Genomic DNA, 27065 nt, shown 5'->3' on the forward strand with positions numbered 1-27065 from the left:
ACATATTCACATTTTCCTTCCTGTGTAATAAGCCTCCTTTAAGAAAAATACAAATTACTTTCTCTGAATGTATATTTGGAAATGAAATTAAAAATAAATTTTGCTTTCATAGAGAGAAAGATTCAGATACACTACTATCTGAATACAGCAATTGAACTACCCTAAGGCAACAACATGGGGTTATTTTCAAATTATTTTCAAAGCACCATGAATACAGAATTTGACACTGCAATCTGTTATTAATCCATCTGACAAATCAACCTAAACAAATTACAATAAAAAGTACCAGCTTTTTAAAGAGCCATCATTTTACACATCAATCATGTTAAGGATCAACAGAGAAGCACTGAAGGCATGAATCATGCTAGCAATATATTTATAATCAATTCCACTGTAATCATCTTAATGAATAGCATGTTAGAAGGACAGGCAGCAAGGGTTAATCACAAAACAATCTGCTATTAAGTTTCTGAATTTAGTTCAGTGAACACATAAGTTGAAACAAAACGATACAGAAACCAATTATACTACCAAGAACATCATTCTCAATGCACTTTGTGAACCACTAGGAGGAGAATGCTGCTTTCCTCAAGCGGGAAAGTCAAGCAAGGGACTAATTAGGCGCTGTACTGGGGGAAAGATCACATGGTTGCCTTGTATTGTCCCTTCAAGCTGCCCCACTGCACATTAAGCCCTGGGTGAACGAAGGAAAGAAAGAAAAAGGAGACTGCTGCAGGGGTTCATTAAGCCAGTGACTTCAGCCCCTGCATCAAAGTTATTGGTTATGTAAATCCAAGATGACGCAAGTCTTGCCCTGAACCCCTTCATTCTGTGACGTCCCATCAACGCCATCTGCGGTCTCGCTTTCTTCTTCTTCTTCTTCTAGCATTTCAAAAGGAGTCATTATATCATAGAGAAATGAGAGGAAACCATAAAACCAATCTGAACTCTCCTCTGCTAAAATATTAAGGACTTCCTCAAGAGAATCAATATTTTCATTACTGCCATCTTTGGTCAGGCCTACATAAGGATAAAGGGAGAGAGAAAGAGAAAATGAGAGCAGTTAAGTGGGAAAAAGAAGCCTTGGAAGAGTGATCTCAAAAAAGGATGTGCATCACGGTCAAGGACGTTTACAGAAAAGACATTTTGGAAAATAAAGGAATGGGTTAAGATGCACACCTTACAATCAACTCTCAATCATACGGACTAAAGGAAAGGCAGTTGGATCAATCCTCAGCCTTCCTACCAGTCCCTCACTGGGTTTCTCATTAGAGAATCGAGAATCCGAAAAACACAAAATTGCACCAGCCGAAACTGACTCACCCACTTCAACGGGAAAAGTGAGTAAAAGTAATATGAGGATAAAAAGACACTTCCAACAAGCCCCACCTCTCCTCATTTAGCACCCAGATATTATCGAGAGTTGATTATGCAAATATTTACATATACCAATAAATATTCACTGAAAATAGAAACATTCATTTCATCAATTTTTTTCACTTTACGAGCTGGAGTTAATTTAGGAAACTCTGGAATTAACATGATTAGCAGGCTTACTGTTCAGCTTCCATAAATGGGCACCAGTGCACTCTAATTCTACCAGATAATCAACTTAAATTTTAACACTGTAAGATGTCAGCTTTATTATGCTGTGATTACTTGACTCATGGTCCTACAATGCTGACAAATAATAAGAGTCAGCCAGAATTAATAACAATTCGTTCAGCCTACCAATGTGAAATGTGATCAGCCACCTGCAATAGGAACATTCCAGAGTTCTCTACTTATCAGCTCCTGAAATTAGCTTCTACTGCAAAGAACTCTGATGCCTGTTATTTTTAAGTCTTGGCCCTGATGAAACTCCCATGATGGAAAGAAAGCAACGTATATATTGTTTTTATCATTTGCTTTCTTCCTGTGAAGGATTAGCTTTGAGTATCGCTAGTCTCATGCCTCCAGCAGGTCTCAAAGTCCACAAACATTGTCAAGCTCTATAATTTTGATGGGGTGGGAAAAAAAAATCAGGCTGGAGGGTTCTGGCTGTAAGAAACGTGAACATCCATGATTTTAGAGCTTTACAGGTTAGAACCACCTAATTTGGTATTCCTGGCATTGGCAATACAAAATTTGTCCCCAAAGCATAACTACTGGCAATTGAGATGGGCAGGTAAGGGATAATAATAAGACAACTAGTCTAATATTAAAGGTTATAGTGAACTTTCTCTGTATTAGCCCACAGAAGAACTACACTATGCCACTCTTCATGTGTTTGGGGTGGGGTGGGGGACACAAACTGCTGCTGGTATTCAAATAACTTTTTGATCAACCCAGAATGTCTCTTCATTTAATTGAAGAGTTCACAAAAGCTATGAACAGAGATCTGTCTTCCCACTCAAGACTATGGAAATAACATTGTTTCTTCTTGTTCAAAAAGAAGCTATACATAGAAGCTGTATATTTAGAATAAATGGTCATCCCTTGTGGCTCAGGGGTTAAGAGTCTGCCTGCAATGCAGGAGACCTGGGTTTCAATCCCTCGGCCAGGAAGATCCCCTGGAGAAGGAAATGGCAACCCAACTCTAATATTCTTGTCTGGAAAATCCCATGAACAGAGGAGCCTGGCACGTTACAGTCCACGGGGTCGCAAAGTGTCAGACACGACTGAGCAACTAACACATATTTAGAATAAATATATTTCTTGTTCTCCATTTTCCAATATAAGTACTTTCAAGTATTGCATATAAAATATAAAACTTTACTACCCCTCAGTATGACAGGCTGAAGTACGCAACGAATGGGCAGAAACATTTGAAAAAAAACTAATTACCCAACTATGCAACCTTTCTGTGGTTCTTAAGACAAAAGAACTAGTCCTAAGAGAAAAAGAAAATATGTTCTGGGTATACAATTCTTTGCCTCTAAGGGAGGGCCTGAACCAAGGAGCAGGGTGTGAGTGCCTTAGACGGGCAAGAGCCAGCCTTCCCTTCTGTACACTCATGCATCTGCCAATCTACAAACATTTGTCAAGGCTCTAAGAATTATCTTCCCTTTTGTTCTCTAGCCATACCTGATGCCAGCTGAGTACCAGTTGCAGGACAAAAGGATAACCATGTGTCACGTTATTCTAAGAAAATGTTACTCAGTATTTATTCCTCTTTCCTATTGATTTCACTTGGGAAACATATTTTCAAAGAATACATTTTTAGACAGTATAACTTTCAATCATCCAAACCTAAATCAAAGACATTTATTTTAAATAATGTGGCCACAAAACTAGGAAGCCATATAGACAAGACCAGGCTTAGAACATTTTCAAAGTATACCATAACGGCCAGGGCCAGAAATAAATAATAAAATGAATGATAGCTATTGATCTTGATGTACTCACGTTTTTCATTTTCTCTTTATATTTTAAAAGAAAAGCCAAACTTTGAAATGTGAAAGAAATGTAAATATGAATGTATACATTTCCTGAAATGGATCAAATTTAGATACATACAAATTTAGGTCTCCAGAAATAAATGCCAAACCTATGGAAGTTCAGCATAACTAGCAACATCATCACACCTGCCCTGCCAAGCTCTGACCTAATCTCTGACTTCCTCCTCTCATCCCTCTTGGGCATTTCCCCTGCCTTAATTCAAAGCTGTTAAACTAGAGCTCCAGCTTCTCCAAGGAGAGTATATCCCAAGGTCTAGCTCTTTTTGGGGTACACAATCTGCTCCCCCATAATCTCTCCCTGAGCATGCAGAGCCCGGCAGTGCCTGAGCCCCCCAAAATTCACCTGGTTCTTGCAATCACCCTCCAGTAACAGGCACAACTCAGCGACAACAATCTCACAACGTATCAATGTATGACAAAACCCACTGGAAAAAAAAAATAATAATAATAATAAAAATTAAAAAAAAAAAAAAAACAACCTCACAACGGAGAAAAGAACTTTAGTCATAAAATTCAATTCCCGTCAAGGTTGTATTTCACGCAGAGAATTCAAATGCTACAGAATAAGGTTAGAGGACAAACAGTTCACATTCGTTTCCTTCATCTTTACCAAAGCCACAATCCAACTGTGAATTAGTACACATAATACAGTAAAATGGTGTGTCATAGCCTTTTTGCATGTAATCGTCAAATTACCAAATGAACCTTCCTGTTCTCCAACTAGGTTCTACTCCAAGCATACAATTCTTGTAAAAAGATCAGATTACCATTTGCCCATTCCACATACATGGCTACCCGCAAAGGAGAATGTTCTAAATTACAGTTAAACTCTTAATGGCTACTTAAAAATACTAAGGGGAAAAAATTTTTGAAATCTAAAATTCTAAAATTCAACTTATTAATGTGAATTTGCAGTAGAAATAAATATGTGCTATAGAAGAAATATCATTTTAATTTTTAAAGTTGTGTTTCCGAATAGACCAGATAGCTGATTTTAAGCACCTCCCTCCTTAAACAAAAACAAAAAAGCAACCAAATGTGGTAAGTAATATTTCTAAAACAAGGAAACTTGGCCCATATGAAGCTATTTTTAAAATAAAAACCTCTGCTATTCAGAATTTGTCATTTACAGAAAAGTAATAAAATAGAGTAATAAATCACTTAAAGGCAAGCAAATCAGCATTGTTGATATGTTTTATATGATTTTCTTTCTTTCACATGCCAAGGATTATAGTCTTCTAAGGACTTACTGTATTTATAGAAACCCAAATTTAGATGCGTAATGACAAAATTATATAGAAAATTCTACTATGGTTAAGACAGGAAAAGAAATTTCATGGGTACTGGAAGCTTTCACTGTTAAGTAGCAAATGCAATTCTCACTGAGCAGTAACAAGATAACATACAGTAAAGTCAAAATTAAGAAGTTTTATTATATTTCATTAATTACAGATGTAGTATCTCCCATTTTTTCATATCCATAAAATATACACAAAATTGTGCAAGGATTTCTTTGTGCTATTATTCTATTAAGCTTAGTATGTAATACCTTACCATATTTGTTATTTTTCTAACGACTTCAGTGTAAAGTGTTTTGAACATACTATGCTATATACGAAACAAAGGAAAAGATGCTGCTTGACAAGCAGAAATACATAGCTCATCAGGCCAGATTATAGAAAATTTGTATATTAAAATTAGCACCATCTTTTATAGCATGATAGCATGTTAAAATAAATGAAAGAATATCACCTCTTTATTTATTACAAAAAACATCTCAATGATTAAGACAGGTATTTCTGGTGATAAAAAAGAAGCGTCAAGACTTAAAAAAAAAAACAAACAAGTAATCTGGCCAAAGACTACTAGTTTATATTTTAATGTTAACTTCCAAACCTTCATAGGACATTTTGAGATGTTTACTACCACTACTTTATTTCAAAATGAATTTATGTAAGCTTTTAGAAATTCACACTTTCAAATGGACGTGAAATATGTCAAATGATGCTAAAGAATAGCTGTAATTACCATATTTGAAAACAGACTAGGACATTAAATTTTCAAATGCTATGTTCAAAATATACAGTGCTTTAAATCTAAAAATATATGAAATGATACCAATTAAGAACATCTGTGCAGGAGCTATATATTTTATCTATTTGCAAAAGTAACTTGAAATGTGAGAGTTTATGGAAAAATAATTAAGCTATTCATTTCATCCTAACAAGAATATATAATGTGGGAAAATATCTTCCATAAAATGTAAATGATTGACATAGACACTATTAAAACTTAAATATTATTTTGCTTCCAATATTTTAGCATCACTAACTTTTAGAAAATGTGTACTTGCCTAATAAAACTTTGGCATCGTCCACATCAAAATCTCCATCACCATCAGCATCATAGATTCCAAGTTTTCCTACAAGAAGAGAAGCAGAGAAGGATGTGGGAACAAAAGGAAAACCAAATTTAATAAGGTGTTACTACTTCTTACAGTCCTGCATATTAGTTATTAATGCTACCAAGCAAGGCAACTCTTTGCTCCTTTCATTATGAAAAGCTGTGCTAAATGATAATCTCACTTAAAAATGAAGACAGTTCACTTAGAGATGAAGGAAATATTCACCTAACAAATATAAGAAATATAACTGAGATAATATTTTCTTTCAGGGCTTAACAATACCCTGATATTTAATCATTTCAGAACAATATTTTTAAATTTTATTGCTAAAAATATTTCAGATAAAATTTTCAACATATATAAGGAACAATATGGATCTACTTCTAGCAGTTACATGAAATTTAACATTTCTATAATATAGAAGTTCCTCATACCATCAATATTCAAAACTAAATACCCATAGATTCTCAAACCATAGAGTCTCAAAGACAATATATAATTCACATCAAGTACAAGTACTAAAAATAAAAGGATAGATTAACTTTATATTTTATAATAAAGACTTATGACAAGCATCATGAATCAACCTTTAAAAAAAGACTGTTCTGGAAATAAAGTATGTAAAACTGGCCTTTTGAAGTTACAAAGGAACACTTACAGTTACCCTACTTAAAAACATAACTAGCACCAGTCATCTATTACTAAGGAAAAAAAAAAAAGACTTAAAACAGACAAGCTGAAAAGTCAGTATTAGCAGAGACTTCCTCCTTCAAAAAGAGTAAGTATGAATTTTTTTTTTTTTTAAAAAGAGTAAGTATGAATTTTAAGACATAATAAAGTTTTATCATCTCGGAGCACTGTTATGTTCAGCATTTCAAATGTGAGTCAAATACATTCAGTTTCCTAAAAACATCTAAAAATTGACACAATTTATAATTCATCACTGGACAATGGATGTGAAGAGGTTTATTAGTTTCACATTTTTAAACAATATTTTAAACCACATTCACAAATAGAGTATCAGTACAAAAACACTAGTTGGCAACACTGCCACCATTTCTTATTAAAAAGTAAATTAAAACATTGCATAACAGCATGAAGAACGTTGGGAGTAGAATAGATATGACCAACTCGGACCCTCCCAGAGCCCTTGTCCTACTTTGGAAAACATTTAACTTGCTATGTCGAAGCCTGGTTTACAAAGCACACATATATTGAAAATGATAGCAGTGAGAGACAAGGAAGTGATCATTTCTATACCTAAGAAAATATAAATGAAAAGCACTGGTCTGCAGTTGAGGCTACATATAGTACAGTTCAAATAACATTTAAAAAAAAAAAAACCAGAAACTATACTTTCTGAGAAATTTAAAAGGGAAAATTGGTCCCATCACTTACATTCTCTAATGCAGGTGATAACTAAAAGAGTAGCCTAAGGGTGCAGTTTTAGAGACTAACACAAGTAGACTTAAAATTCATCTCCAGGAGCCTACCTTGAAGCACCTCTGACAAGTTATAACGGAAGTCCTTTGCTTTGGCTGCATGCATGTAAAAACACGAAATTGTTACTTGCGCTTAAATATTCTGAAATTAATAATGATGACAGCACAAAAAGTTAAAAACCAGTGAACTCTATGTTTCTACATATTTACACTGTTGAATTTTATGTCATGTGAATTTTACCTCAATTACAAAAAAAAGACTTGACCAAGTGAAACAAAGAATCATGAAAGTAAAAAAAATCATGAAAAACTGCAGTGATGATGGGGAGAGAAAGGGGAAAAGGAGAAGGAAGGACGACAACTATCAGAAGTAACAGGACAACTTCCTCTAAACACGGTACAGGGTACACCTACATACGAACTCACACACACACTTGTGCTCCCACAATTTCAATGAGGACACAGAAGGGTATGCTTTGAAATGCTTTCTTTAAGTCAGGGTCTTGCCAGTTGTATTCATGATCAACTCATGGGTCCTTGAATAAATTCAGTTGGCTCATGACCTATTTTAAAAATTCGTAATATAACAAAATGGAATAGAAATGATAGACTATTGCATGTCATGGGAGTATGTACTGTTTGATACAATTTTTCTGTGCAAACAATGTAAGTCTATTTTTACTTCAACAGATCATGTTCAAAGAAGTTGAAGCCATCACTCCAAGCTAACCCTGCTAATGTCCCCTTTTCTTCCTTCCCTACTGAGAACCACTGGAAGGCTACAGAAATTAACAGTACTAATAAGAAACAACATGAAGACCCTTACCTAACACTTCTTCATAATCAACAAGATCAAACCAGACCACAGCTACTGATGTCCAAACTCCGAGCAACGCGATGACCATAAACCATGTAAAAAATGAACTTCCAGAAAGTCCTCCTTTCCTCCCATTCTTGGGTCCTCCCTGCTTTGTCTCTGTTAAAAAATAAAAGAGGGAAAATGTCATTATATAAGAAGAAAAAGCTTTATTGAACCTCTTTTCACTGAAATATTTCTCGAGGAATGTGATAGTGCTTACAATGCTAAATCACTTCAAAGTTAGTTGTCACTTAAATTCTTAAATCACGTTACACAAAGATTTTGAAAATGGAAAAGACTTATGGTTCGACACAAAACCACACACCTAAGACCCTAATGTTGAAGCAATGAAAGAAATAAACTACTAATGACTATTTTTTAAAATAAAAATTGATATGTATGTTTCAAGTTCTATATCCAAACGACCTAAATAGAACCTCCTTCAAAGTTCAGAGTATATCAACAGCTTATTAAGATCACAGAGGTAGCCAAAGCCTTTTCTTCTGCTCCATCTAGTTTCTGTAGAATCTGGAAAACTCTGCCATAGAAAAAAGCCTTCCCCCAAATGCTCCATATTCTTAGGCAGAGAGACACGGAAGGAAGGAAACTATTTATAGGAAATAGAGGCCAGGGAAGAAGAGAAGCCGACCAGTGCAGTCCAGTGCCCCTTCTACATGGGATCCGCTGGGACCCACAGACACAGGGGAAGTTTTTCAAATCGGTCTCAATGCAGAAACACCTTTGTAGGGTCCTGTCCACCGGAACTGTCATACGTCACATTTGATACATTTAATATACTTTATGTTGTGGTTCAGTCCCTAAGTCATGTCCAACTCTTTGCAACCCCATGAACTCTAGCCCACCAGGCTCCTCTGTCCATGGCATTTCCCTGGCAAGAATACTGGAGTGGGTTGTCATTTCCTTCGCCAATATTCACTTCAGAGGATTCTAACAACTTCAGTCAAGTTTCCTAACTTCCAGGGTTGGAGGGCAGGGGATAAAACAGGAGCTTGAGATGAACACACACACTACTATACATAAGACAGATAACCAATAAGGACCTACTGTATAGCACAGAGGACTCTACTCAATGTTCTGTGATAAACTGTATGAGAAAAGAACCTAAAAAAGAAGGAATATATGTATATGTGTAATTGAATCACTCCACTGTATACCTGAAACTAACACAATATTGCAAATCAATTAGACTCCAATACAATTAAAACAATAAAAAAGTTTCCTAACTCACTGAACAAAATTAGACATTAAAGACAGCCTAACCCAAAGGAGTTAAAGCAATAAAGTGCTGATGGAGGAAAGTGCCTAGAAAATATTTGAATATAGCAAGAGTAGACACAAGAACTTGAAAAGAATGGCAGGAAGCTATTTATGACTGATGCTCATTGGTGACCAGACCTTAACTAGAAAACTTATAGTCCTTACCTATTAAAATAATCTTTCAGTACAAAGTAATAATGACATTCAAATTAATTCTGCCATTAAACCACTGTTTCAAACTGTTTAACAGTGCAAAAAATGTATAACAAATTTTGGAAAGATTTTTATTCAAATTTTTTAAATTAAATGGATTTATTGTTTAAAAGGTAAACGTCAAAGAAAGGGTAAATGTTACTTAGCTAGAACATGAAATGATTAGCATTTTATCCATCCCTTCATAATGTCAAATAAATGAGGTATTACTCCAATAGCATCAATCTTTTTACTGTTACTATTTACTAATTCCATGAAGGAACAAAACAAATTATAAATTATAGAAAGCTGTCTTTTCTGAACCATCTTCTTAGTGGAACTTTTTAACTGACACCAAATAACACCTTCTTGAGATGTCACTTTGTAAACACGGTGTGCTCAGTCCCAAAGGGCAGATCAGTTTCTGTCCAACCAGACTGAAAAAACCACAGTAAGATAAACCCTTCAAGAGAGTTTACAACTCCCCAAGCAAATCTGAAATGAGTACTCTGTTCCAAACATATTCTGGAAAAACATCCAGTAGTTTGTCCCTCTTTTCTAAGATTAGATGAAGCTGGGGATAGGGACCATCAGAAATTTTATGTGGTTAAGGAAAAGCAAAAGAGAAGATGGACCCCAGCATCTGGTCAATTACTTAACTGGAACTATAACTAAGTGAATTACAAATCAACCATTTATAAGCTTTGGTAAGCATTATTTTAGGGATTTCATATTTATACTCCAAACTGGATACACATTTAAAGTTTTAAAAAACCATAAAAGCTATTCATCAAACTGATCACTTTTTTACATTACAGAATATCACCCTCTTGGAGCCGAGAACTGTTATAAAAGTGGGTCAGAAGTAACAGCTGATGTTGCTTCACTCTGTAGATTAAGCAATCCATGGAGAAGGGGAGAAGTGCCTTATAAAAGAACTAAAAATCAGAAACAGATCTCATATTCTTTATCAGGATGGTCAAGTGATCCATTTTCACCATTTATTTAAAACAGCGTTCAAAGCAGAGAGACTCATATTCTCCACACTAATAATAGAATCCTTCCAAGTGACTGCTTAGGTAGCTGAGAGCTGGAAGCAGTTTCAACATGTCTATTTTATGTTTCTCAAACACATTTTCGACATAATGAGCCAATACAACTTGCCTTCCATTAAAAAGACTATCTTAATTCACCAAGAAAGGCAAAAACAAACACATACAAAAATGTAAATCAATACACCATTAAAGAAAGGTTGAAGGTTAATGATTCAATTTGAAAAAACAAAATAAAACCCCAAAGTCCTTTCTTTGCATTTATTGTCTGCTTCACAAAAATTAGGTCCGTTTCCACATATAAGGCTCTGCTTGAGCCAACTAAGTATGTTCATTAATACAAGACAGGAATCATAAAGCCTTTAAATTTCCGAAAATTTTACATGAAATCTAAATGCACACAATTCTTTAAAATCACTGTAATTAAATTCTAAGACCAAGACAAACCACTTGTTCATTTATCTGAAGTCTGTAAGATGTTGTCTGATATTACAATACAATAAAAGATATTCTAGGTTAAGACTCTAAAACCTAACATTAATATTAAAGACAGATTGGCCCATGAAAAATTAAACTACTTGAAACACTGAGATCTCCAGGAGTTGGAAATGGAAAACATAGAAGATGCAGTCAAAGCACTTAGCCAAAAATATCTGAACAGCGCACAACTGAAAAATCAAGCTAAAAACTGCCATCTAGTTTCCAAACCACTTTTAACCCAAAGAACAAAAATATAACTTTACCGTCTGCCATTTTGATTTCTTCAATCCATGAATAATATATATGGAAGGAAAAAAACTGAAGCCCTGTGAGCAGGTACCAGGCAGGACACAGGCCCTTTGCTCCTGGCGCTGTGGAGAGGCCAGCAGTTCCTCGGGCAAGGCCTCTAGAGCTGAAATTGGACCTGACTGCAAGCTCTGCTCACCAGTTATTTTTAGAGGCCTCTTCCTCAGGGCCAAATACCGCTAATCACTTGGGCTGAAATGCTCTGCTACGAGTACAACAGCCTTTCTCCCGCTTCTGGGATCCCTTTCTGGGTTGATCCTATTCCCCAACTCCAAAACTTAAAAAAAAAAAAATCAAGCATGCCTAAAAAAAAAAAAAAAAAAAGAGGAACAAATGTGCTGCCAGTTTGGGTTCTCTGGAATCAGTCTTCAGTGCTTTTAGCCAAATACCAAATCATTCAAAACTGAAATAAGTCTTGCTATAAAATGTGGACCCATGCCCAGCAACAGCTTGAACTGACCCTTGGGAATCTAATCCAATGCCTATGTGAAAAGTGCACTGTTTAGTTTATTCTAATGAAACAGGGCCCTAAAAGGTAAGAAATGAATCAATGCTCTAGAATTCTGAGTCACAGACAATACCTTCCCAAGACTAATTCCCTCAACAGCAAAAGTAAAGTGACAATAAAAAAGGGTTCCCTAGAGGAGGGAGAGAGAGCTGGGGAGGAAGACATGGTGGGCAGGGGGAGTAGACAGTGAAAGAAGGAACTCTTCACCAATAAGAGAATCATCTAGGAAACACTAGATAAATCATCTCAGGAAACTGGAAACAGATTGCATAACTATATTCTGATTTTTTTTTCATCTTCTCCCCATCCCCCTCTCCAAATATTCTCTTCTGGGAAATAAAACCAGCCCAATTTATTCACTGATTTAAGATGTGTTGTTGTTTTCAGTTGCTAAGTCATGTCTGACTCTGTGACCCCACGGACTGCAGCACACCAGCCTTCTCTGGTCTCCACTGTCTCCTGGAGTTTTCTCAAATCCACGTGCTAGTGGTAAAGAACCCACCTGCCAATGCAGGAGATGTAAGAGACACAGGCTCGATCCCTGGGTCAGGAAGATCCCCTGGAGGAGGACACAGCAATCCACTCCAGTATTCTTGCCTGGAGAATCCCATGGACAGAGGAGCCAGGCGGACTATGGTCCATAGGGCCTCAGAGTTGGACATGACTGAAGCAACTTAGCAGGCAAGCACACACAAGTCCATTGAGTCCGTGATGCTACCTAAGCACCTCATCCTCTGCCACCCCCTTGTTGCACTGCCTTCAATCTTTCCCAGTTTAGCAGCTCACAGACTTCATCAGAGCTCTGATCAATACGCTAAATTAATTGAGCACACACTGTATCCAAAGTGAGGCAGCAACCTTTCAAGGTTGTTTATGAGTCTTGAATTTTTTCAGTCAAACTGAATACTTCACACACAAATGAAACAGATCAATGTCCTGGAAAGGAGTCAGCAACCTATGATGCCAATATTCAATGGCCCAGAGCCTGGACAGAGTGGACAGAGCCACAGGGACACCTAAGCAAAACTAACCAGGGTCTTAGGTGCCCTGACCAAGAGTGATTCCTCCCTTCAAGGGTCTGTCCTGCTGAAGTCAGTGCTGACTAAAATGTTGACATGATAAAGAATCACCTGTTGATAGGGGTTTAAGATAGGTCACCAACCATCATACAGATTTCCTAGACAAATATTTCAGAAGCTTCTTTTGTTGTTTTCAGAGAGGAAGTAAGAGTGACTGGAGACCCTTCTTGGGAACACTGGAAACCAAGCCACCACACTTACATGTGCATGGCCCATTTCAGACTCGAGACCTCAATTCAATTCAAGTTTCAAAACCTTTGATTTGAGAGTAGTCATCAAACATCCGGACCTCCATTTCCTTGCCTATAAAAAGTGTCTTGGAGAATTTCTGTTTTGTAAGTTCACTAGTATCATCTTTTTCTAGATTCCACATATAAGGGATGTCATACGATATTTCTCCTCTGTCTGATTTATTTCACTCGGTATGACACTCTGTAGGTCCATCTATGAAGATGCAAATGAATGACTTAATGAGGCTGGGAGAAGGGACAGTTAGAGACTTTGGAATGGACATGTACACACTGCTGTATTTAAAATGGATAACCAACAAGGACCTATTGTATAGCACAGGGAACTCTGCTCAACATCATGTGGCAGCCTGGATGGGAGCGGAGTTTGGGGGAGAAGGGATACATGCATATACATGGCTGAGTCCCTGAGTTGTTCATCTGAAACTACCACAACATTGTTAATCGGTGATCCCCCAATACAAAATAAAAAGTTTAAAGTTTAGGGGAAGAAAAGTGTCTTGGCACAAAGGAGGCCTGCAAATATTTGCTGAAGTCATGCATACGGCACACTGTGATTGGAGCCATCTGGACTCATGCACAAGTCTGCTCAGCCCCAATTTACAGCTCTTTTCATGGCCCTGGTCTGCCACCAAGCCTGCAGAGGCTGTGAGGGCTTCCTCTCTCCCTTTATCGGCCTGGGCAAGGCCCTAATTCCAGGTTTGGGGCCAAACATTAAACCGAGACAAGAATCACAGCTACTAAGTGTAGGTACGCCTCACCCCTGAGGGTGAGCTCCAGATAATTCTCTTCTGCAAATCTTTATCACATATATTTACACACCTTAGAGTTAACCTTCTCCTTGTTTCTTGCAACAGTTCTACAGGTATTGCAATAAAATATCTTACCTCCTCAGTTTCACAATAATGGCAGACCTGTTATTCTAGATAGGGCCATTAGGATGAAATCTCTGTAAAACAGCATTGCTTAAGGAAAAAGAAACCCTGAATTCCAAGTAACTATCTCTTATAATTGCTGCTTGATTGCTAAGTTGTGTCCGACTCTGCAAACCCATAGACTGTAGCACACCAGGCTCCCCAGTCCTTCACTATCTCCTGGAGTACACTCAAGTTCATGTCCGTTGAGTCAATGGTGCTATCCAACCATTTCATCCTCTGCTGCCCTTCTCCTTTTGTCTTCAATCTCTCCCAGCATCAGGGTCTTTTCCAATGAGTCGGTTCTTTGCATCAGGTGGCCAAAGTATTGGAGCTTCAGCATCAGTTCTTCCAGTGAATATTTGGAGTTGGTTTTCTTTAGAATTGATTGGTTTGACCTCTTATAATAATAATTCAATTTTATAAAATCATTTAAATAAATAAAATTTGCATAGAGCAAATCATGTCTTTATGACTCTAGCAAAGAAAAATGAAGTAATATTAACTATTCCTTGTAACAGCTGCTGGAACTAATAGCAAAATCCTAGGTTCAAGCAAAGACTAAACATCTACAGTGTGCTCTGAGATTATTACTATCAGCCTGACATCACTGGAGACCACAAGAGCCAAGACCTATGTCCATGGAGTCCAGTGCTCTTCCTGCCTCTAAAACTGACCAGGTGAAAACCCATCAGGATTCTCACAGGGCAAGAGTGATGACTTCCTCCAAGCCATCCTCCTGATGGCTTACCCAATCAGCTATCACTTACAGCGGTGCTGCTCAAACCACAGAGTCACCTGGAGGACCTGTCAACACAGATTGCTGGGCCCACCTCACAGTTTCCGGTTCTATAGGTCTGGAGTGGAGCCCAAGATTATGCGTTTCTATTGATAATAAGGTGATCTGATGCTGGTCCAGGGACCACACAAAAACAGAATCACCGCATCCCTAATTCTCAGGGTCTGGAGCAAGAGACTGAATCTGCCTTGTTCAATAATGTACATTTGCCTTGCACCCATCTGTTAAATAAGTAGGTAAATTCTCTCTCAAATCCTTGCTGTTACAAGAGTAATCAAACTTCTTCCTGCTAACACTTCAGAAATAAGGGAGCAAAGGGACCCAATAAATGTTCCAATAAATGCCAAGTCACTTCAAGCTTCCTCATCTCCAGGAATGTAATGATCCCAAAATTCATTCATAAGAAGAAAAGACCTATAAATTATTAAGAAAGAGAGAAATCAGGGGGAAAGTCCAGTAGTTCCCAAACACTGGTGATGAACCCAAAATGGTCTAGGACCAAACCTCATGGTTCTATGTCAGACAAAGTCCTCACTGATCAATGCTGGCTGAATGACACCCAGTTTGAGCACAAGAAGACCTGAGCATGACGGACTTGTGTAGTCCATTTGTCAGCCGGCTAGCCAGACACCTGAAGCACCTAACACCTGAGACACCTGACACCTCCCCCAACTGACCCTGTGGAAAAGGCATGAGAGACTGGAGGAGTGACAAGGGGCTGCCATGCATTTTAGAATTCAGTAAAACAAAATGAAGAAAGCCGTTTCCATTTGCATTAGGATAAATGAGGGAAAAAGAAACAATTAGCAATGACTGTCTAAATCAGCTCCCAAATAATTTTCGGAAACTTTATTAAACTTTGGAACCCCAAGTTGGGAACCACTGCCCCAGCTTACATGTCTGTCTGGATTACTGCTGATTCACAGCAGAGAGAACGACTATATCAGAGTGCAGGCCCATCAACCCCACCTCATGACTCTGTGGTAGACCAGAACTCCACTAGTAAGAAGCTAAAAATACAACACAAATGGGAGCTAACCCCAAATGCTCAAGCCAGGCCTAATGAGCTAGTTCTTAAAGTTTCATTAGTTCTTTCTACAGTGAATTTAATAAAGAGAGAAGACTTAGGAACAAAAACACCCCCAGCTTGTCATTCATGCTATTAGTATGGTACTGAAATTCAGTCTCCTGCAGAATCTAGAGTGGTAAAAGATATTTTTAAAAGAGTAAGTGGTGGTGTCCATTCAGAAACTCTGAGGTGATGAGAGTTGCTTCAAAACATAACAAAAAGAAAAGTTTTTTTTTTCCCCCAAACTAAAAACAACAGAAAAGCATAACCCTACTGACTTATGTAGCTCTAAATCCGAGGCAATGAGACTAGGTCACAAAGCCATTATGTGTGACCACCACTGACTTACAGCTGTGTCCCTGAGGACTTTTTGACCTTAACCCATTTAGACAGCAAAAGATCTGCAGCCATCCTTCCCATGAGCCCACACTTTCTAGGGTGAAAGAATTCAGCATTTACAATAAAGTGCCCAAGAGATGCAAGAAGGAAGTAAAGAACAGCATTAGCAAAAATTATAAGGAAAACTCAGGCTTCCCTGGAGGCTAAGGTCAAGAGTCTGCTGGTGATGCAGGAGATCTGGGTTCAATCACCTGGGTCAGGAAGATCTCCTGGAGGAGGGAATGGCAACCCACTCCATTATTCTTGCTTGGAGAATTCCATGGAGAGAGGAGCCTGGCAGGCTACAGTCCATGAGGTTGCAAAGAGCTGGACACGACTGAGTGACTAACACCTTCACATACAGAAAACTCATGTGATAAATTACAAAACATATGCATTTTAAAAATTACAAGAAAAAAAGCAGTTGATGCAATTGTGTATCACAATACATTCTGGGGACAAGCTTCAGCCCTTTACTAAATAAGTTAATAATAAGGAAGCTGATAAAACATAATAAATCAAAAGCAAGAATGCCTGTAATTATAAATTGCATAGTAAAGAATTAACTTTACCCAAAGAAAGGTCTGGCTTTTGCCCTTATCTTGGAGGTCCCTGACATGTCCTGCCCAATAGGAGTGATTAGTTTGCTTGGGGGCTTTGGCCAATGGACAGTCTAATAGAGTGATTTGCAGACTGTATGACTATATATATCAGTTAAGGGCAGCCATGCTTTCAGTATGTGATGTTGTTGAGTCACTAACCCATGTCCGACACTTTTACAATCCTACGAACTGCAGCCTGCCAGGCTCTTCTGCCCATGGGATTTTCCCGGCAAGAATACTGGAATGGGTTGCCATTTCCTTCTCCAGGGAATCTTCCCGACCCAGGGATTGAACCCATGTCTCCTACGTTGGCAGGTGGATTCTTTACCCCTGAGTACCAGGGAAGCCCAGTATGTGATGCAGCCCCAGTAAAAACCCTGGGTACCAAAGGCTCGGATGAGCTCCCCTCATTGGCAGTACTCTACATACACTGCAAACTGATGTCCTTGAGGAAAATGGGAGCTTTGTGTTCAGAACTTTCCCACTTTGCTCTAAGTCTCGTCCTCTGGCTAGTTCTAATCTGCAGCCTTTCACTGCAATTCAACTTCAATGGTGAACAGAGCACGAAAGAGGAAAGTTACCCAGTTCTGAGTTATTCCCACAAACTATCAAGCCTGAGAGTGGCAGTGGGGACCTCCTAGGCTGGCCTCCTAGTGGCCAGCTGGTCTGAAGTGACAGCAGCCCTGGGGACTGGCCCACCCTCAGCCGAGCTGAGCGGGAGGGGCAGCTGCAGAGAAAAGGCAGCGATTACCAAGCAGGGTGCACTCCGCTACCCCACGCACCACCCCCCGCCTCCTCCCGCCTCCTGCAAGGTGTCCTAGCTTCCTTCGCCAGAAGAGGGCAGGAAGGGAGAACCCGGGTATAAACCATCCTGCCAGCATCTCACTCTAAAGGGCTGACTGCCAAGCAAGGGATTCACAGGAGCAAGAGAGGATGGGGGGCTCTGCCAGGAATGGATGTCCCGGAGGGCTGGAAGGTCCCACCAGACCTTCCAAAGATCTCACAGGGGAAGCGTTTGGCTGCCTGTCACTGTATAGTCCATGGGGTTGCAAAGAGTCAAAACAGGACTGAGCGACTTTCACTTTCACCTATTGTCAACCGTGGACAGTTGATCATATCAACCAGCAGGAGGCTGACAGGGACCAGTGAGAAGATAGATGGCTTTCCCTCTCTTCCCCTCTCTCCCTCTCCCATCCCCAGCACTCCCGACAACTAGAGCCTGGAAGAGACAAGAACACTGCCCCAAAACTGACCATATGGAGAGAACGCAAACATCACTTCTCCCACTGCAGGCCCTCCTGCCTTCCTGCCAACGGGAGAGGAGAAATTCTGCACTGAAAATGAGATCATACTTAAAGCAGACAGGCTTCCAGAAACGCAGAGTGACTGGGGTGCTAAGGAATCCGCCAAAGAGATGGTCAAGAGCCTCTGCTACCCAGAGATCAGTCCAACTAACCACAGTGACTGGAGGAAAATGAAGCTTCGTGATAACACCCTGCCAGACAAAGCCTACGAAAGACAGCAGCTATAAATGTGGCTGCATGTGAGGCCGACACACAAAAAGCTGCCAGTATTTGACAATTTGGGGCCCACAAAAATGGCTACTTCATAGGATTCGAACAAACAATACATGAATATTCTAAAAATATTTTATTACAAAAATCTCCCCACACACAACAAAGCTGAAAGAATTTTATGTAGAATATTTGGATGCATATCACTCAGATGCAATGATTAACATTTCACTATCTTGCTTACGGCATGTCTATTCATTCCTCAACATTCATTCATGAACTCATTTTATATGTCTAACGCATTTCAAATTAAAACTGTAGACACTAGCACACTGCCCCAAGAATTTCAGCTTCTACATCATAAACCACAGTCCGATATTTATCATTTCCCATAACATTTACATAAAATGAAATGCCCTAATTTAAAGCGTACACTGAGTTTTCACAAAAATATACACTAATCTCTTATCAAGACACAGAACACGGAGGCCCTTACCAGCCAAATTCCACAGCAACCCCAAGCCCAGGGACAGCCCCATTGTTTTGTTTTTTTTTTTCCCCACTGTAGGTTAGTGTTGCCTGTTCTTGAAATGTCATAAAAATGGCATCACCTGGTACACGCTTGTTGGTGTAAGGCCTGTCTCCCTGAGCTTTACATTCTGAGGGGCTATGTATGTTCCCGGCAGCAGTACTGCATGACTTCCTGTTGTATTCCGCTGGACAAATACACCTGAGTATACCAGAGAATTTTCCTACTGGTAGAAGTCTGAACTGTTGGCAGGCCTTGAGGATTACAAATAAAGCTGCTGGGAATATTCTTGTGCAAGAACATTGCTTGCATATTAGAAATAAAAACTTGCATTTCTCCTGGGCAATAAATACCTAGGGGTGGAATTGCTGGGTCACAGGGCTCAGGCACACTCAGTATGGTAAGAGACTGCCAGACCTTTTATTCAAGTGGTTCCACCATTTTATACACCCACCAAGAATGTGTAAGAGCTCTTTTGTTCTAAGATGTTGTCAACATTTGCTGTGGTCAGTCTTTTTAATTTTAGCCACTCTGATGAGTATGCAGTGGTAGCTGTTGGTTTAATTTGCATTCCCCCCGGGGGCCAATGTTCCAGCACTTTTCTCATATGCTTACTAGCCATTTATTTCTTTTCTGTGAACTGTCTACTCAAATCTTCTGAACATTTGCCTATTTTTTAAAATGTTTTCCTAAGTTGAACTGTAGGACGTCTTTGTATTGCCTGGACAACGGCCCTTTAACAGACAACATGTGTTACAAAATTTTCTCCCAGGCTGTGATTGTCCTATTCCTTATCTTAAAGCATCTTTAATGGGTAAAAGTTTCCCATTCTGAGGATGTCTTAACTCGTTAATATGTTATAAAGTTCATGAATTAACTTTATATGTATTTTAAATATATCACCAAATCAGAAAATGTTACTTAAAACTTGACAGGGTTTCCAAGCCTTAAGTTCTGAAATGTGACACTGATTTCAGCACTTTTACACAACCACTGTGTGTGTAACACAAACATTCACAGAAGCCACGTTACTGGCTCAAAACCTGTGCCCATGAGAAGGACAGTCCTGATCAAAGTCCAGGAATGTCAATTAAATGTCTGCTAGCCACAGACATCACAGAGGTAAAGCAAGAGCACTTTGATCATTTTAAGGAATATTTTCATTAGCTCCAATGAGTCACAGAAAGTTTCCAAGCTAGTTGTTTTTCCCTCAAATTTGACGGGATGGACTAAATCTAATTCCTCTGCCATTCAACAGCCCTGCCAAGACTGGAACCTCTTCTTTCAAAAACTAGTGTACTTGTGTTTTTATCTGCATGTTTTCCCCCAACTGCTCATGACTCCACATTTAAATTACCCATCTGTTGTGAAATCAGCTTCTCTTTACTGTGATTTTTCACCTTATCCACCTCCTAAGTGCTACAAAATATCACAAAAAGCAACATATTTTAGGGGAAAGGCATGTAGTTTACCCATGAGACTTTGTGGAATAAAATCTATCTTAATTTTAAAAATCTTTTAAATAAAAGAGACATCAACAATTCAAAGGTGGAGCGGGCTGTATGAAGGATACTATTGGAATAAACTAGAAAGATTTGAATATAGACTTAAGTCAGTTAACAGTGCTGTAAGGAGTGTTAAACTTCCTGAGTGTGATAATTATATTGTGATTATGTAGGAACATATCCTTGTTTTTAGGGAAAACGTGCTGAAAAATTCAGAAACAAAGTATCATGATTTAATTAAACAGTTTAAAGGCAAAATGAATAAATAAAATGGTGTGTATGTATCTAGAGTGACCTATAGAAAATGCAAAGCCATCAAAACAACTACTGAACCTAAACAAACTTTTCTTATAACTGTCATGAAGGTTTGAATTTTTTCACACTAAAAAGTTGGGAAAATCCAGATTTCCAGGCCCATTTCTAGTCCTAAAGAATCAGATATTCAGAATCAGATAAGGTATTCCAGATAAGGGTTAAGAGTGTGAAAAGTCTCCCCTCAGGTTAATTCATGATTGGGTTCTGGATAAGTAAAAAATTTTAAAAATGTTAAAACTTCAAGTTTTAAGGATGCTTCTGGAGACCCTCAGAGAAATCTGATTAGAAAGTGCATTTAGGTAATAGTGCATCAGTGCTGCCTTTCTGATGGCTCAGACGGTAAAGAACCTGCCAATCTGCCTGTAATGCAGGAGACATAGGTTTGATCCCTGGGTCAGGAAGATCTCCTGGAGAAGAGAGTGGCTACCCACTCCAGTATTCTTGCCTGGAGAATCCCATGGACAGAGGAACCTGGAGGGCTACCGTCCATGGGGTCACTCGGCTGAGCCACTAACACTTACACTTTCACCATGTCCTTAGGAGGGCTCAGGGTAGGAAGCAGTTAAGCCAATTAAACTGTCATGATGTTACCTACAAAGAGGTCCCAGAGACAGACAGACAGACAGACAGACAGATGAGAAAGGAAGGAAGATCAATACACAAAGAGAGCAAACATGGCCAACTGCCAACAGTTGGTAAGTCCAGGTGAAGAGTATACAAGCCTTTCAATGGTCTGAACTTTTTGCTGTTAAATAGGTTTAAAAGTTTCAAAACAAAAGGTTAGATAAATATAAAAATAAAAGCAAAATTGAATTGATTTAAAAATAAATGGAAGGAATGAATGAATGAAAGAATAAGTGAAGTCAAGGATCAAGTCCTAAACCCAACAGTAATGGAAAGAACACCAATTCCGCATCGGGCCTCCGATTTAGGACAAACCAAAGGGAGAATGCTCCCCACTACACGTCTCCTCCACGCAGGTTCTGGCCACAGATCTCCACCTGCTCACTGGCCATTTCCACTGGATTCCCTGGGTGTCACCTCTGATTAATCTGGGATTATAAACCTAACTCCTCTGCCACCTCCTGGATGGGGCGGGGCGGCGGGTGGGGGGGGGGGGGCGCTCCATTTGAGCCAGCATTCCCTGGGTTCTTGCCCCTACCCCACACTCACCCCAAGATCTCACCCGAAAGGCACTTCCTCCCACCAGTCATCTCCACCTCTCCCCCCAATAGGCACCCCCCAAATTCTGGATGCAACCCGACTTATGCAGAGTGGGACAGTCCCCTCCCTCACTCTGGTCCCCAATTACACTAACACGCAAGGGGATTCCTAATCAGACACATCAAGCAAGCAGCACCCTCTGAGACCACAAAAAATTAAAAAACCCAACCCAAACAAAACAAAACATTAGGCCTTCTCAAAAATATACCTAGTACATCAAATCTGTCCCAGCTTATCCTCAACAATGAGCTGACTCTGCAGAAGTGTGCAACCCTGTCCACCCTCCCAGCCAGGCTGTCCCTATGATGTCCCTTTCCCTCCCAGGACTAACTGCCCTCACCTCCGTGCTCTTGAAATTGACATCGACCCATGAAATCGGTAATGTGCAAAGGAATGCAATGCAGTCGCCAGCTGTGATCCACACTCCATCACAGGAGCGATGCTTTGCCATCTGAGACACAGGGTGATTCTCAGAGATGGTGTTAAACCCTTGGTGCAGTCAGGAAAAATAATGAGATTGTATCCTGACCACTTGTCTAGAAAACTCATCAAAATGCACAATGAGACGTTGAACCTGGTATACCTGCAGTATCTCCTACTGTCCATGGCTTTCTTCTCTATTCACTGAAAAATGATTTTTAATTCTAGAATTTGCCTAGGATTGTCATGAGACATCAGTTTAGAGCTGGCCTGAATCTACTTTCCTTTCCTTTAATAAAAACAGGCCATTGGTCCCTCGAGTGTCCTTGTCACCTCTTCTAATTTGCAGGATTCCCCAGAGTTTAACTGCCCAGAAAATGTTAGCTGGGACTGCGGTTTTGAGAGTCCTGAAAAGCCTCAGCTGGTTCATATTTTAGTCTTCCTTTCCCTACTCCCTGACCACACACACTTCATCCATCTAACAAGTATTTACTGCTCTGCGGCCCAAAGGACAGGGGCTGGTGTTAGATCTGATCTGACCGCTGTATCTGCTCCTTGCAGAGCACAGTACCTGGACAGAGTAAACCCCATTAACTTAACTGGACAATTCACACACACACACACACACACAACAAGGTAAATATAAATGTTTTTGTACCATCTAGATGGTAAAAATTGAATTGATGCTTTCGAACTGTGGTGCTGGAGCAGACTCTTGAAGAGTCCCTTGGACAGCAGGGAGATCAAACCAGTCGATCCTAAAAGAAATCAACTCTGAATAGTCACTGGAAGGATTGATGATGAAGCTCCAATACTTCGGCCACCTGATGCGAAAGCCAACTCATTGGAAAAGACCCTGATGCCGGGAAAGATTGAGGGCAGGTGGAAAAAGGGGTGCCAGAGGATGAGAAGGCAGGTTGGATGGCATCAGTGACTCAATGGACATGAGTCTGAGCAAGCTCTGGGACAGTGAAGTACGGGGGAGCATGGTGTGTTGTATTCCATGGGATCACAGAGTCGGACACGACTAAGCAAGTGAACAACAACAGATGGTAAAACAAATCTAACACACTCCCAGGCGGCACTAGTGGTAAAGAACCTGTCTGCCAATGCAGGAGACATGAGACACAGGTTCAGTTCTTGGGTTGGGAAGATTCCCTGGAGGAGGGCAAGCAACCCACTCCAGTATTCTTGCCTGGAGAATCCCACGGACAGAGGAGTCTGGCAGGTTGCAGTCTACCAGGCTGCAAAGAGTCAGGCACAACTTGAAGCAACTTAGCAGCAGTAGCAGCAGCATTCTGAAAACAAAACCAGACCACAGGCTGGTTCTGGGTGAGGGGCAGGTCCAGCCAGGACCCCATGGGCTTCATCCACTCAGCTGCCTCACCCCCATACTCCAAGTCTGTCCCTTTCCTCCCTATCCTGCTCCAGTTCAAAAACCAAAGTGACAGTCAATGTCACCACCTGCTCAGGTGTCCCCTAACTCAACTCTCACTGATTCATTTTGCCCTAACTTCCATACCCAACACCTCCCTCAGCTCTACCTTCACCAGACTGGCCCCCACCCACCCTGGCTGAGGTCACCTGAAATAAAAGTCACAGGCACGCGGGTCACCACCCTGCACTCAGGCTCCACTGCATAAACTGTTGCAAACACTGATCTCTTGGCTGTGTTCCAGAAAAAGCCAACAAGTCTGCTGCCAATGGTTCCTAGGAATATGACGCAACATAATCTGACCAGCTGAAAAGGCTGAAGTCGCAAAGCTTTATGCCAGTTCCTGAGAAGCTAATGTTTGGACAGAAAGCACAGGTATATTTAACAGGTGCTGTCCTGACAGGGCACAATCTCTTCCCAGCAGTGGCTAAATGTCTGTAACACCATCTTAAATAAAAGTCTTGCCCTAAATAGAAAATTTCTGCTCAACAAATAATTCAGATTGGCAGAACAAGGTGCTTTCAGCTCTCTGTAAGCTAATAAAGATTTTAAGACACAAAGTTATCAAAATCACAGGATGATAAATTTTTAAAAGGCTTTTACCATTTTCTCCATGCACCTGAATATTCATTCCTTTGGCTAATAACTCTTGAAATCCCTGCCGTACAATGAACGAGAGAGGCCACTTTGCTTACAGTCCAGTGGAGGAGTAAAACAAAAATAAAATAAAAATTCATTTTGATGAGTATTAATATTAGGGTATTTAGGGTGAGTTAACTCCCAGGTGGCTCAGAGATAAAGAATCTGTCTGCCAAAGCAGAAGATGCAGGTTCAAACCCAGGGTCAAGAAGACCCCCTAGAGAAGGAAATGGCTACCCACTCCAGTATTCTTGCCTGGGAAATTCTATGGACAGAGGAGACTGGTGGGCTCTAGTCCACTGGGAACACAGAGTCAGATATAACTTAGTGACTAAACAACAAAAACAAAATTAAGCTAAAAGAGTATATGGGACAATGTGGATGAAAACAATCACTTGGGAAGAACCACTCTCTTGAATTTTAAAGATACAGCACTTTGAAGTACAATCTGCTTTATAAATGTTATTAATAGCATTGAGCTTCCCTTGTGGCTCAGCTTGTAAAGAATCCGCCTACAATGTGGGAGACCTAGGTTCAATCCCTGGGGTGGGGAGATTCCCTGCCTGGAGAAGGCAAAGGCTATCCACTCCTGTATTCTGGCCTGGAGAATTCCATGGACTGTATAGTCTATGGGGTCGCCGGGAGTCAGACACGACTGAGCGACTTTCACTCATAGTTTTTCCATATTTTTAAATTAAGATTGTCAAACTTTAGTCTTAAGTCAAGGCAGAAATATCCATAACTCTTACATAAGAATTTTAAACGCAAAACCAAAAACTGAAGGGAACAAAAATTTAGCAGTATTTCAGTATTCACATAATTTTAGCCTACCAAGGAGTCACATTTGAGGCTAAAGTGAGGGAAAATCAAAATGTTGCAGAACAAATAAATGCCTGCTTCTGCCGAAACTTTCCTCCTAATCAGAATGAACAAAATACAAATGCTTCCTACTGGCCTAAGTACTTGTATGTCAAAACTACCAGAAAGGACTTGCTCATTTTAAACAATTCTCCACATCTTACAAATTTTTATTTCTTTAACTCCAATACTTATAAACATCAAGAGGATTTTGCAATCTGTCTTATGGCCCATAGCATAAACATTAAAAAAAAAAAAAAAAAATCCACGAATGTAACACATAATTCTGGAGCACCTTTTACATTCAAGACAGTGTGGAAGAGACACAAAAAACACAGGTTACACTATCAGTGCCCTTTTGATCTGTGAGAGGGAAGCAAGACTTCTCCCTGTAAATTTGTTCACACCAATATTAATGAGTGCCTACTATGCACAGACCATCATTTAAGCACCGGAGATATAAAGAAAATGGAACGAGGCGTTTACCTACACCAAACCCTAGGAGTAATTCTCCCAGCCCCAGCAAGTACTCTTGACCAGGGTGAGTGAGTTTCGAACCACCTCCCGTTTTTGTATGAACGAGGGCCTAAGAATGGTTTTGACTTTTTAAATCAGTTGAAAAGAAATCAAGAGAAAAATGTAATAACATAAAAAAAATGATAGCGACTGACTCACACTGTTGTATGGCAGAAACCAACACGACACTATAAAGTAGTTATCCTCCAGTTTAAAAAATTAGAAAAAAAAGAAAATGATGGCTGTTTCCAGGGAGATCATGTGACCACCATGCTGACCTCTGATCAGAACAATCCTGTTAACCCATTCCCAGCCAGCAGTGGTGAGACAGGCAGTGTGGAGCCAAGAAGCCCTGTTCTATGCAAAAGAGAAAAAGCCCCCTTCTTCTGCTGAGTGTGAACAGGGAAGCAAGAAACCCCAAGGCTGCTGGCTGCCATCCTGAATCCCAGAGGAGCCAACGTCAGGATGACAGACACCGACAAAGAGAAGTCACGTGCCCTGAGGATTCCAGAACCACTGATCCTACCACGTCTGGTGTGAGCGCATCACATCTTTTTTAATGAAATCAATTCCTAACTGTTTACGGGGGTCTGCATCTGGTGTCTGTTCCTAAAGTTCTTGCCTTTATTACCAAGAAAGAACGAAAGACAACAGATGAGCACAGTACAAAACTAAACATCTGTTTTGTTCAAGGGGGTATCACCATCACCATGTACAACAACTGCAGTCGTTAAGAAATGCTTACTATGCATCACCTTGCCTAAGTGTGAGTATTATCTCCATTTGAGAGATGAAGAAATATTTCAAGATGCTGAGAGAGGTTTGTTGACTCACTAAAAGGTCAAAAATGAGTGGCAGAGCTAGTCCTTGGGTCCAGGGCAGTCTAATCCTGTGTTGTCACACTTCTCATCTGCTAGAAGAACCTGTGGATCAATGAGGATGCTAAAACGGTACCTGCAGAGGGCGCTATAGAGACTCACACTGGGGGTGTGGGAGAGGAGGGTTGCTAAACCCACTGGGAAGATGATGAAGGGGAAGGTAGAACTGATGGGGTAGCTGC

The 27065-nt window shown here is 39.9% G+C and overlaps 1 protein-coding gene across 4 annotated transcripts in view; it reads right to left on the bottom strand.

The window, feature by feature from the left end:
* The window catches only part of ASPH (aspartate beta-hydroxylase), a 182600-nt gene that overhangs the window by 144986 nt on the left and 10549 nt on the right, over nt 1-27065 (bottom strand). For 2 of the 4 annotated variants that reach the window (XM_061123369.1, XM_061123372.1), the window contains exons 2-4: nt 8113-8262; nt 7338-7382; nt 5794-5862 (exon numbers count right to left, since the gene is read on the bottom strand). In XM_061123369.1, the coding sequence (XP_060979352.1) occupies nt 5794-5862; nt 7338-7382; nt 8113-8262 (264 nt within the window). Of the gene's footprint in view, nt 1-5793; nt 5863-7337; nt 7383-8112; nt 8263-11410; nt 11436-27065 lie in introns of those variants that run through there. The other 2 variants (XM_061123371.1, XM_061123370.1) reach the window with 2 other exon arrangements.

This window comes from Dama dama, chromosome 21 (assembly GCF_033118175.1).
Source record: "Dama dama isolate Ldn47 chromosome 21, ASM3311817v1, whole genome shotgun sequence".
NCBI classification, from domain to species: domain Eukaryota; kingdom Metazoa; phylum Chordata; class Mammalia; order Artiodactyla; family Cervidae; genus Dama; species Dama dama.